Source organism: Chelmon rostratus, chromosome 5, assembly GCF_017976325.1.
Source record: "Chelmon rostratus isolate fCheRos1 chromosome 5, fCheRos1.pri, whole genome shotgun sequence".
In the NCBI taxonomy this organism is placed as follows: domain Eukaryota; kingdom Metazoa; phylum Chordata; class Actinopteri; order Chaetodontiformes; family Chaetodontidae; genus Chelmon; species Chelmon rostratus.
The window spans coordinates 26,605,650-26,618,834 of NC_055662.1; the positions used below are offsets into that span (position 1 = coordinate 26,605,650).

The 13,185-nt window shown below is 43.5% G+C and overlaps 1 protein-coding gene across 1 annotated transcript; it reads left to right on the top strand.

The window, feature by feature from the left end:
• The first annotated feature begins 6,850 nt into the window (after positions 1-6,850).
• On the top strand, positions 6,851-12,580 carry lzts1 (leucine zipper, putative tumor suppressor 1). Its single transcript, XM_041937837.1, has 8 exons — positions 6,851-7,069; positions 7,169-7,306; positions 9,077-9,239; positions 9,343-9,734; positions 9,844-10,017; positions 10,177-10,308; positions 11,552-11,746; positions 12,032-12,580. The coding sequence occupies exons 1-8, from the start codon at positions 6,851-6,853 to the stop codon at positions 12,578-12,580; spliced, it is 1,962 nt and encodes a 653-aa protein (XP_041793771.1).
• Positions 12,581-13,185: the final 605 nt, after the last annotated feature.

Sequence of the window (13,185 nt, forward strand, 5' to 3'; positions counted from 1 at the left end):
TAAGACTCCTTAAATTCATGAGCATCAATTCCCATCCTCGTCGCAGCACTAAAGGCTCCCATTTAGGCTCCATTAAAAATACATTTCCCTCTATACTCCAGCTGCCAAGGTTATGCAAATGCTCGTATTACAGGAGCATTAGTTGGCCAGCCATACAAACCCAGTGAGCAGTGCAGACAACCTCCTTATCTATTAAAACCCAAGGAGGTTGATTGTTTGGTTGACCTAATGTCTCATTTGGATGCACATAATAGCATCTGAATGCAATCTAATTTCAACGGGGGTCCTTCACTAAAAGCTGGCTGCTGGTCAATAGAAGACACTGAGATCAAATGAATGAGTAACAAATGTTTTGCTTATGTGATTCAAGTTAGCATGCAGTTTTTAAGCCTCCCTGCATCCAAACCCCTCAAACTTTGAACACAGGAGACACTGACTGTCTGCTGGACAATACAACAGTCCTCAATGTATAATGCAATGTCAGCTCCACGGAATATAAATCTCTCCAACACGCTCTCTGTCTTTCCATGTCGGTCTCTTTCTCTTTCTTCTACTGCCTCTCTCTCTCCCCCTCTCCGTGCCTGGTATTCCATCTCCTTACTCTGGGGCGATAATGAGTGTCTGGTATTCTGCTCTTCAGCATTGAAGGCCTATTCATGCTCAATCTCCTTTACAATGCACTAAAAGGATTACCCAATTAGCTACTATTGGATGCCATTGTGCCATTGGATGTGTGTATGCTTGGGTTAGTGTGTGTGCGTGTGTGTGCGTGCGTGCGTGCGCGTGTGTGTGTGTGTGTGTGTGTGTTAGTGAGTGTAGGTTTGGTCAGTGAATAGATGTGTTAGCAGTGAAAGTGGAAGATAGATGGCTGTCTGTACCCCACACTTCATTCCCAGCTGATGTTCTGCTGTAGGCCACATTACTCATCCCCACAATTGAGTGAGACACAAGATGGGAAAGTGTGTGTGTGTGTGTGTGTGTGTGTGTGTGTGTGTGTGACTGGGGCCTTGACAGGCCACAGAGGATGCCAGAGAAAGAGACACAGTATTACTTCTCAATAATTCAGCCTATCATTCTCTGGAAATATACCATGCGCTGTCATATATGAGCTGTGTCTTCTTCTCCTTGCTTTAATTTGTGAGTTTAATTTCCACCGTGGCATGCCCGGGATGATGGGAAATGCCTGCTTCATTACATGTGAATCATCAGTTACTTTGTGCGAACCACAGATCGATTCCAGTTATCTAACGAGTTACATCACACTGGGAGCAATATGTTCAGCGTACATTTGGAGGATCGAACAGCATAATAAGGATTGATTTAGACCGATGTCTCCTCCAGGATTAAAGGTACAATCCAGATTTTTTTTGGCCATCTTAATTTTAGTTACTGCTCTGTTTGGCTTTATTCCTGGCACTTTGGAGAATTTTCAGAAACAGCATTTATGTCACGGAAATGTGAGAATATTTGGACACACTGCTGCCTATTTAAGTTTTATCTTGTTAATATAAACTATTTTTAGTCTCCAGAGAGACTAAAACCAGCAATGAATTTTCTAACAAGATTTGCCTGTGAAGTCACAGTCTCGTATCGCTTATGTTGGCCCACAAGTTGATGAGCCAGCATGGATGTTGTGGAAATGATAACATCAGCTTTGTAGCTTTTTGCGTGTTCAGTAGTCAACTCCAAGCATAAGTCTTTGATGTCAGACATCCCCACAAGCACTTGAACACACCACACGGGAAGCCTTTGCAAAACAAACTGCTTTTTAAGTCGACAAGATGTTGTGTGCTGACATCAGTCAAAAGCACTGACTGCCTGTAAACTATGACAAACACATTTAAATTTTTAAATAAGTAAATAGAAAATGAACTGAAGTTAATGTTGGAGGGGAACGCTCTGTGCTGCATTCTGTGGCTCTGGAGGGCGTATACTAAAGTCACAAACAAAAATGGTGACATCCTGGTGATGGTTTACTTGCTGCTTATTAGCATTCATATTGGTAGCATATTGGCTTTTTATTAGTCATTCTGAAGCACTTATTAATGCCTTATACTGGGGCTTAGGGTTATTAAGGGTTAGGGTTAGGTTATTAAGATTGTAATTCATGTACAACAACGTCCTTACTTATTTTCAATAAGCAGTAATTGCGAGGTTATTAAGAGAAAACTCTAGTTGTGGATTGTGGTGCTGCGGAAAGAGGCATCAGTAAGTGCTCTATGATGACTAACAAAGAGGTGCTGATATGCATGCTAATAAGCAGCTAATGTGTACCCTACAGGGTTACCTGAATTTTTCACAGATATTCTGTCAGCATGGATTTTAACAGACATGGGCATGGATGGCAAAGAAAAGATGCCACTGAGTTGCATTATGGAAAGTGTTTTTGGAGTTTCAGCCATTTGAGGGACTTAATGTTACTCTTACTCTGAATTTGGTGCAGCAACACGTTTCAAACAAGTTGGGACAGGAGCAACTAAAGACTGGGAAAGTTGTGGAACGCTCTAGAACACCTATTTGGAACATTCCACAGGTAAACAGGTTGATTGGTAACAGGTGATATTGTCATGACTGGGTATGAAAGGAGCATCCAGGAAAGGCTCAGTGGTTCACGAGGATGAAGCGAGGTTCAACATTTTGTGAACACATGATTGTCGAGAGGATATTACTACATGAGCTCAGGAACACTTTGTAAAACCGTTGTCGGCAAACAGTTAATTTAGATATGATTTCACTTTGTTTTAATTTCCATTTCACACAGAGTCCCAACTTTTTTAGAATCTGGGTTGTATAATAAATGGAGTAAAACATGCAGATACTCCAGAATCATCCTTTTAAAAAGTTTGAACAGTACATTACAGATGGAAAGTGTTTCAGCAGGTTGGGCTTTCAGATAAAGAGTTGCTGTGTATAAATTCTGTGTGCACTTAAGACGGCACACATAAACAAAGAACAATAAGCTGTCTGAGGCTGACCTAAAAAAAACAGACACACTGAACTAGATAGATTACACGTGCATCTGTTAGAAATTACCATAAAGACAGTGAGAATTAAAGTGATGCCATCTGGCACCGTGGCAGTGTCGAGGTACAGTGAGAACAGGGGAGAGTTTCATGGTCATTGTGACACAGGTATAAATCCTGGACCTTTATAGCACACTGCTGCCTTCCACTGGCTGTGGTAATGGATTGGCTATGCTCTCTGCGTGTGCGTCTATGTGTGAGTGTGTCTCTGCTTGTGAGTGGTGGGGGTGTATTGTGCAGGACAGGGCTTTGTCAGGCAGACAGGCAGGTCAGCTGGGGCTCGAAAGCTGGGGTGACACCCTGCCCAAACACACACACACACACACACACACACAACAACTCCTGCCTACACACAGACACACAAGTGCACACACCCTTTTGTGCAGACACAGGAAAACATGCAGCCAATCAGATGCCAGATTAGATATATGCATGCATCCACACACACACCCCCCCCCCAATCCCACCTCACCAAAGGTCTTAAATCACACTGTCCACTCTAAAGCCGCGGGGGTCACACCATTTGTACCACTTATTAAAATGCAATGATTAAAATAGCAATGATGATGGAGCGATAAAAAGATGTTCAAGTCACTGCAATATCTGCATCAAATAGAAGTGAAACGGACCAATTCTCTCTGGCAAGTGAGTGGGAAACTAAAAGTGAAATGGAGGGATCATTGTCCAGACAAATAGGCTTTAGGGGGCTGACTGGGGCAGATCGAGGAACAATAGTAGTCAGCTGAAAGGATGAATGTGCAGTGCTGCTGAAAAAGATTATGGTAGATCTACAGAGATACTGTATGTTATTTCATTAGCGGGTGAAAGGACTTAATGGTAAGAAAGTTTCAGACAGAATGATGTAATATGATGTAAACTGTGGTGCAGCTCTGTCTGCACATGTTGAAAGATCACAGCATAGGGTCATGCTTCCCACGCTTTGTTATTGGCTCAATTTTAACAAACTGATGTCTTTATCTATATATACCTCTTTATTTGTGTGATGATATTAATGAATCAGCTGCGTTCTGTCTGTGGACACGTGGTAAAGCTGTCTGCTTTCTTCACATTAAGAGAACGTATGCCTTTACTTGTGACAAAAATGGGGCGTGAGATTTACTCTTGTTTTGTCAGCAGCAGAGCTTTGGGGCCATATCTTTTCGGATGTTGTTTGTTCATTTGGAACACAGTAGCTTGTATATTTTCCTGTCATGATGTGTGATTGTATTTCATCCGAAAGGTGTTTTGTCAACAGTGTGTACTCTGTGGGATGCCGAGCACTCCGCTGCCTTAGACAGACTCGCACTCCAGCAATAAGACCGTGTGAAAGTGTGTGTTATTTGTGTGCACGTGTAAAGGTGTGTGAGGGAGAGTGAGCCTGTGTGTGTACGTCTGAACAAACAGCACAAAGGCAGGATGCTGGTAAATCACTGTAAAACTGAAGCTCTCCAGCCCTCTCATTGTGAGGACTAGTCATTTATTTAACACTCAAATATGGTCCTGGGCTGTTTGGGGAGAATACATCAACCGGCACACAAGAGTCCACACAAAGAGCGGCACACTTCAACAGACAAAGAGCGAAAAGAGAGAGGCCAAGCGCCTTTTTTTCTCCTTCAGATGGAGTGTTGTTTGTTCAGGGTGGGTGCAGGGCACCGAGTCGGACGGATGGATGAGGGAGGGACTGACGGGAGAAGGGAGGGGGTGAATGGTTATTACACAGTGAAATCAATGCACAGAGTGTCTGTGGGTGATAGTGGGGAGAGGAGGGGGGCACACAGGGGGTGTAAAAGATCTTTTGTGAAGGCTGGGAGTTAATCACTTGAGCGGCACACGCCAGTTCTATGGGAGCACATGTTGTACACTGGTTCCCCTGGGGGGAGCGGGAGGTTCTAAAACACACACACACACACACACACACATACACACACACACACACACACACACACACAGAGCTGAATTTACATGTCGGTTATAATGCAAAGCTGGATACGGGCCGAGCAGAAAGGCAGAAGACCCACCCCCTCCCACAGAACAGTTAGCAGACCCTCCTGGCCGTGGTGATAATGTGAGGTTTGCATTTGCTGCTGGTTCACTCAAGGGCACACACACGTCTGCCTGCTCAGTTTCTCCAGGACTGGATAGATGACTCTGCAGGGGCCTTGCTAGAGATGGATGCTTAGTTTAACCTGGCAGTAAGTAAAATCTATTGTTTTATTACTTCAGTCCCGTGTCAGTGGTGGATGCTAATATCTGAGAGTGATAGTGAAGGCTGGAGTTTAGATTTAGCGGCAGCCATCCAGGCACAGTAGAACGTGGGCAGTCACAGTCATGTCAGAGACTGTTTACGTCAGTGGCGTTGCTTTGTACTCTTGCAGGTACAAATTTATTGTGTACCATGACTCGAGATTTTCGGTGGCTGTTTAATGTGAGGAATATATTATAGATTTCATTCTGAGTGAAACAGAAAATCAAAACTGAAGCTGTGTTGGAAGACCTCCAACTGACTGTCATTCTTTCATCATTAGAAGGTTTCTCGCAGTCTCGCTTTATCTTTCCTTTCCTGTGTTCACCTTAAATACACTATAACTGTCAGCTTTTCATTCTGCCATAGCAACCACTGAAACTTTCCCCCTTCCCTCTGCATGCATGCTACTCTGCCTCACTTGCTGTCTGTCTCTAATGCTCCTATTATTCTCCTCATCATGAAACATCTATTTTGTACATGTCTCATCTAGCTTATCATTGTTTACCGGCCGATGAAAAGTGACAGGCTTGATCAGCACTCCCGCCTTCATTCAGCATTTTCCTCTTCAAGCATGCCCATCAAACACCTCAGGAAAATGACAGTGACAGCTATGTGTATTCTTACAAACACCGCCATGCAACCAATAATTATGGATTAGCCTCAAGCCAAATGCAATGTAGACTAATAAGTGACTTACGGCAGGCCATTAGTCCCACATTTTGTTGGTGTGGCCATTACAAAATGCTTAAAGGATGAGGACCAGGTGGTTAGGGGAGCTCACAGGCCTGATCAGCCAGTATGGAGGCCTTTTCTACTATGTCACAACTGAGGGGACTTTTCCCCTGTGGGTTAGAGATCATGACTAGCAACATCTGGGGTCTGGTCGTCTTTAAAAGGGAGGTGGGGACAGTAAATAGAGAGCATCACTAGTACCTCTATGAACAAATGTCCTTGTATTATAAGCGAGAATGTTAGAAGCACAAATCCATGTCTTGTGTGCTTAATCCAGTATTTATTCCATAATACCAACCAACAGCATTACTGTGAGATCTGTCTATTCTATGTTCAAGTACAACCACAAACACAAAATTGTTGCATAGCATTATTTAAGTGGCAGCACCAGCCAAGTGTTGAGTAGGCAGTAAGTAGCCTAATTGCCAGTTTGTTTAGAGGAAGGGCACCCAAAGGGTTATTTGTCAAATCCAACGGCTGAGCCATAAATCTAGACACACAAAGCCAGGCAGAGAGCCAAGAGGGACTTTTTCACTTTCTTTGTTTTGCAAATGTTAACACACCTGCTTTAACAGTGCATGTCCGGACTGGATTGTCAGGAAGCAATCAAATAAAACCACAGTAAAAAACTGATAAGCATCAAAGGAAACTAGGACATGCATTTGTCATCCTCTGCTTAAGGATCAACCACATTCCCTGCATCTAATGTGTATTATCCCTTTCTTGTCTTGCAGATTAAGCCACTGACAGTACTTCTCCGGGGTCATGAGTTGTGTCTTTCCTCCACTTCTGCATAACTTGACCACCTGGACTTTAGCCCCACCCTCCGCTCACCTATGCCTGCAGGACCATGGGTAGTGTCAGCAGCCTCATCAACGGCAACAGCCTCAACAGCAAACACTGCAAGGCGTCTGACCAAAGGCTAAAAAAGGAAATAAACCATCATAGAAAGAGTGGAGGTTGCAGCCTTGACGGGCTACTGAAGTGCGGCTCCTCGTCCAGCACTCATCCTTCTAAAGGCCTGTCCCACTCACGGTCGGGAAGAAGCGAAGACTTTTTTTACATCAAAGTAAGCCCCTGTGCCATCAGATGACATCAAAATGTTTTAATCCCTGAGAAATATATTGCATGTATAATGTACTGCGTCTATAAAACTGTTCCATACAAGGTGAGCCATAAACCGAGGTCAGTGTACCACAGAGGAGGATCAATGGAAGAGCATTTAGGTGGAAAGAAGAGAGAGGGGGAATCAGATGGACGACTGCAACCAAAACTACTGCTCATGTCAGGAAATATGACTGAGAGGGTGAGCAAAATGGCCATTATTATCATGGTGCCTTACTCAAAAAATATGATTAGATTTTAAAGGAATAGTTCAACATTTATGAGAACAATCTATAGATGTGCGTTTGATGCAAAGTTTAATGACAAACTTATATCTGTATGGCAAATATGTGGCTGGAGCCATCTGAGCTTAAAGGCTGGAAACAGCTTGCCTGACTCTGTGCAAAGGTAAAAAAAAAATCACCAACTGGCAATTCTGAAGCTGACTATTAACATGTTATTTGTCTTTTGTTTATATGTTAAAAAAAAACAAAATGTTAAACAACAATTTGCCATTTTACATGCGGTTCTGTGCCAGGCGACTTCTCAGCCAGCAGCGTTTACCAGGCAACCAGCAAGGACTCCAGGAGGCTTCTGCTCCCAACCAAGAAACAGTCTGGCACACACTGTAACCTCCTGTAAAATGCAAACTGTCCTTTCTACACTTGGTTTGTTTACAGAATACACAATCAAGATTAATCATTTTCATTAGTGAGATTTGAGATGCTGGTAGGCACATTTTGTTTTCCCTTTGGACCGAGTCAGGGTAGCTGTTTCATCAGCAGTAATCAGCTATGAGCGGTAGCAGCATATTCAGCGTGCAAGCATGAGAACGGTATCAATCTCCTCATGTAACTCAGCAAGAACGTAAATACATGCATTTCCCAAAATGTCAAGGACTTTCTTTAAGAATATTAGATTTAGATATTATGGAGATTTTATGTCTTTGTGCTTTACTTGTCTGGAGCCGTTGCTATGGTTATTCTTATGACAATTAAGAAGTCATACTGTATAACTGCAACAGACTTCACAGCAAAGTTGAGGTTAAAACCTGCACAGCAGGTAGTTTAATTGGTAGCAGCCATTCCTCATAACCTATGTTGAACCTTCCCATCTTATTAATCACCCCCTCCCAGATTAATGACCTAAGAATGCCTTGATCTCCTCAGAGAAGTCATTTCTGTGCCAAGAATACGTAGGCAAACTGAGTCTCCTTCAATAGGTCTTTATTCCTCAGGGGCACAAGGGGGGAGAAAGGAGAGGAATAGGAAGCAGCGTTGAAAGAGATAGAGCAGAGAATAAGAGAGAAAAGAGAGAGAGATCGAGGGCCGAAGAGGGTTTGAGGGATAGAAAAAGAGAAGAAAAAATGAGGAACGGCATCCCAGTCATGAAGTCAGTGAGAAGGAATGCTGAGCTCACAAGCTTTACCTCTTACACTTCAGCAGTAGCTCATATTATTAATATCACAGAGAAGGGCTATTCATCTTCCCTCAGACAGCACATGGGGGAGAGATGTGGGATGCAGAGGGGAAGAGAGGAGGACAGAGAGGAGGGGAGGTACGGTACTGCCTCTGACGCTCTTGGACAGCAGAGATGGGGCACGTGGAGTACAAGTTAATCTATGAAACGAGTCTTCTCTCCTACGACAGTCAAGTAGATTTTACTTGCAACTACTGCCGTGTAGCTTCTAAAACTGGCAGCATGACGTTTCTGCGTGCTTCAGTGGTCCTGAAAAATCTATCCCTTCCATTTGTACAGACTTCTAGCACGTGACAACATTTATCTCTGCAAAAGCCACTGGTTATGATTCTCCAGTTGCAGAGTGCGACTCATCGCTGCCTCTCTGTGCTCTCGGTAACAGGGGGAGAGGACTTGCTTTTTTGCCGTGCTGTCAGCTAAGATGAGCCGCTGAATACAAAAACAAAAAAATAGGAAAGAGCACCCCTGACTGTGTGTCATATCACTCTTCTAGACCTCTGCTGAGAAGTCATTGGTCCGTTCCACTGCGTTCAAGCATGTGATTCCCAGGAGTACGTCCTCCACAGAGACAAGCCACAACAGCCTGGACCACATCCTTTGTCCCCTGGACAAAGCAAGGAGTCCAAACAATAGACACAAGCAAGACACCTTTTCAGGTCTTTATCTATAAATTAACTATAAACCGCTGCCTTAAAATGAACTCATTCTGGTTGAATGACAATTTACAGTAAAATAAAATGCCATTTCTTTTCCTTTCAGGTACTCTCTCCGACTCCGGACGTAACTCTATGTCTAGCCTGCCCACCCACAGCACCAGCGGCAGCCTAAGTGCTTCTACGGGCCCTGTCAGTCACAGCGATGGCAGCTCAGCTCCCGCAAACAGCCTCAGCAAGGGAGTGCAGCCCAATTTCCCTCCATGGGTCAACGGGAATAGCGCTAACCTTGACTGTAGCTACAGGGCTGGTTTAAACAGTGGGGGGTCGGCACCTAAGGCAAATGGGGATGCTGGCTACCCACTTTCTGCAGATGAGTCAAACCCTTTGTCTGAAGCTTCAGGTGGGATTCGGTCCCCTATTACTACAGATGAGTCACTGATTGAACGTTTGGAACAAAGGCTGCTGGAGAGAGAGTCTGAACTCCAGGAGCTACAGGTACCGAGCTGGCACGTTACAAAGAAACAGCACATGCTCTTCATCAAAATCAGTACTTTTCATTAGAAGTTAGACTGCACACCTGTCTCACGTCTTCCCCTCGCAATAGGTCAGTTTTGAGGAGAAGGAAGCAGACACCTGTCAGCTGTTTGATGAAAGACAGAGGTACTGTGCCGAGGAGATGGAGGGGCTGAAGCAGCGATGCTCCACAAAGCTACGACAAGTGTCCCAAATGGCTGCAAAAACCCAGCAAGCACTTCAGCTCCAGGTCAGGCAGCTCCAGGTCAGCCAACCTCCCACTTTTCATTTCTTAATAATAATAATCTCAACAACCCGTCTCCCTTTCCAGTGAATCAATTAAGATGCATTAGCAGATGCATAGAAATTCCACACCTTGCACTCTTGCGTGAATAGGTGAAATGTGAAATAAACTTCTGTACAGGCAGAGAAGGAGAGGCTTCAAGAGGATGTCTCAAAGCTAACCCAAGAGAAGGATCTTGTCGAGCTCAGACTGAGGTCTTTTGAGACCGAGAACACACAGCTCGCTCCGACACTGGAGGAAACTCAATGGGAGGTGAGCCATGAGTCATATGTGTGATATCAGTTGGCCTTGAAACCTTGTAGCATGTAACACAATCTGGTGCGACCTTGACGGCTGCTGCTGAGGTGTGGGAACATGAAGTTATTCCATCATCACTAGAAGAAAAATCTACCATTTTGCATCATGTTTAAAAAGAAAAAAAGCCATCACAAAGGAGTCAGAGGTACCAACTTCTCTTTTCACTTTTTTCTCAGTAGTTCACAGTGCTTGCTTGTATTGTACTGCACAATGCTTCCCTTCACCTGTGCAGGTATCCCTAGCTGCACACTTAGTTCCTATGAATTTGTCAGCTATTAGTGTTGTGAGCTAATCGTTGTTGTTCTATAAACAATGAATTAAATGGTGCTAAAGGGGTCACTCATAGTGATGAACCCACAAAGAATTATCACCAACTCTGCAGTTCTCTGAAGATTTTTATTTAGCATCTTTCAGCTTAGTGCTTTGTTTTACAGCCCACAACTTTATTTGTCATTTATTTACATTTCATTTAATTTATTTATCATTGCTTTGGTCCAATCTCATCAGAGTCATCTCCAGCAGTTTTGCTACCCGTCCAACACGAAACGGCGGAAAAACAAAGTTGGTGAACATAGTGGAGCATTTAGGAGCAAAAGAGCCAGAAATTTCCCTAAGGAGTTGGTGGATAACAAAACAGAGCTAAAACAAGAGTGAATATTCGACTTACGTTTGCCAGAATCAGGACTTAAAATGCTAATGCTGCTCCGTGTTTGCTGGATGTAAGCAGGCAACTGTTTAGTAACTCATTTACCAACAACTTCATATGCCGATAATATGTCAAAGTTGTGTTTACAGACAGCCGCATCGCCCAGAAGTGGCCAAAACATCAATTAGTGTACATTTAAACACATTCTCAACTTTTGCTCATCAAACCTTACTTTGGTATTACATGACACGGTGAAAGCAATGTTTCCCATGCATACTGTTATGATCATATGATCTTTCAGAAAGGAATATAATTTATTCATACGTTTATGACACTGTGTGCACAAAACAATTTCATGTTGCAAACCATTTTCTGAGTGCTTTCATAATCCAATGCACAAAATGTGTTGTTGTAAAACTGTACATGATGCTGGGTGGAGAGAAATATATCAAAACGAAGAGAACTACTGAAAAACCTGCCAGCGTGGGGTACATATCACACAATATTTACTGTCACTGGTTCGTCTTCATAATAGTCTCTGTCCAAATGTAGGTGTGCCAGAAGACAGGGGAGATCTCGCTGTTGAAGCAGCAGCTGAGAGACTGCCAGGCGGACGTCAGCCACAAGCTAAATGAGATTGTCAGCCTCAGGGCGTCACTGAAGGAAAACACGGCAAAGATGGAGACGCTCGAGAAGCAGAATAAAGACCACGAGGACAAACTCCACTGTCGAACCATAGAGGTTGAGGTTAGTCTGTTGATTCAATGGCAGTTCATTCCACAATAAGGATGTGTGAATAATATGCCCACGCAGTGCTAATATGATGAAAACACTTCTAGTTAGTGAGGATACCTGCTATTATGTCCTAGATTCAACTGTGACCTTCAGACTGTTTTCAATGTCCATGCTTTGTCAGACAAATAATCAAAGGCCTAATAAGTGAGCTTATTTGACACTTCACATGATTAGACCTCTTGGATCAGTCAAAATAGTCTGCTGCCTATGTCTGAATATTTCACATTTTGAATTCAGGTGTGCCAAAATGAACTCCAACGCAAGAAGAATGAGGCTGATTTGCTGAGAGAAAAAGTGGGCAAACTGGAGACAGACATTAAAGGAATGAAACAGGATCTGGCCATGGCCAAAGAGCAGAGGCTGCAGCGCAGTTTGCAACTTGAGGCCCATGCCCACGCTCAGGCCTTGGACAAACTAATCCAAGGCTCAGACTCCCCCGCCCAGGGCCAAGGGGAGGAGAACAGTGGGCATGTCCCCACGGAATCACTCCAGAGGGAAGTAGAGAGACTGAAGCAGCAGCTCAGGGAAGAGAAGGACGCCCAAGAGAGGCTGGCCAACAGCTTTGAGAAGGAGAGGCAAACGTGGAACAGGGAGAAAGGCAGGGTCATCAAGTACCAGAAGCAGCTCCAGATCAACTACCTGCAGATGCACAGGAAGAACCAGGACCTGGAGAGGATCCTGAAGGAGCTGACCGCTGAACTGGAGGGCCGGACAGAGCTTGGAATGGACATCAACTACAGCTCAGGGTTACAAACATATGACGATGTCATCGCCACAGAAATTTGATGGGAGCACTCACACAGTTTCAGTAAAAGTGAACCGGGCACTTGACTGTTTTATCACCACAGATATTTATCATATTTTACCACCTGGAGATCATTCACTGGTAGTTAGCGTTTTATAAGGGTTATTTAATAGAATGCGCCTAGTGTATTTTGTGTCCAGGTCACAAAAAATAAAGTAAAATAGCTTTTTGTGATGACACTGTTAGTACTTGTTTAAAAGTAAATACTAAGTTATTTAATGCTCAAATGAGAATAAGTTTTATTTTTTTACCTTGCTGTCTAACAGGATCATGCATCATTAAAATCATTAACACTTTTGTAGTTTTAAACACCATTTATTAGTTGTTCATTAATACAGTCCAGACTATAGCTGATTTATCTGCTTCATGATTAACGCCTGGTGACACATCGTGGCTTAACATCTGTCCCTTCCAGCGTGGACAATGGCATTGATATATCATCTATTGTGAGTCTGGGTTTCTAAACCTTCATGTGCTTTCCCTTGTGTACCCATGTTACTGTGTGCTCCCACACTGTCCATCCTGCAGGGGTTTGTGCATGGAAAATAGTGTGAAACCATTTTATGGGTCTTTTCAAAACAATACA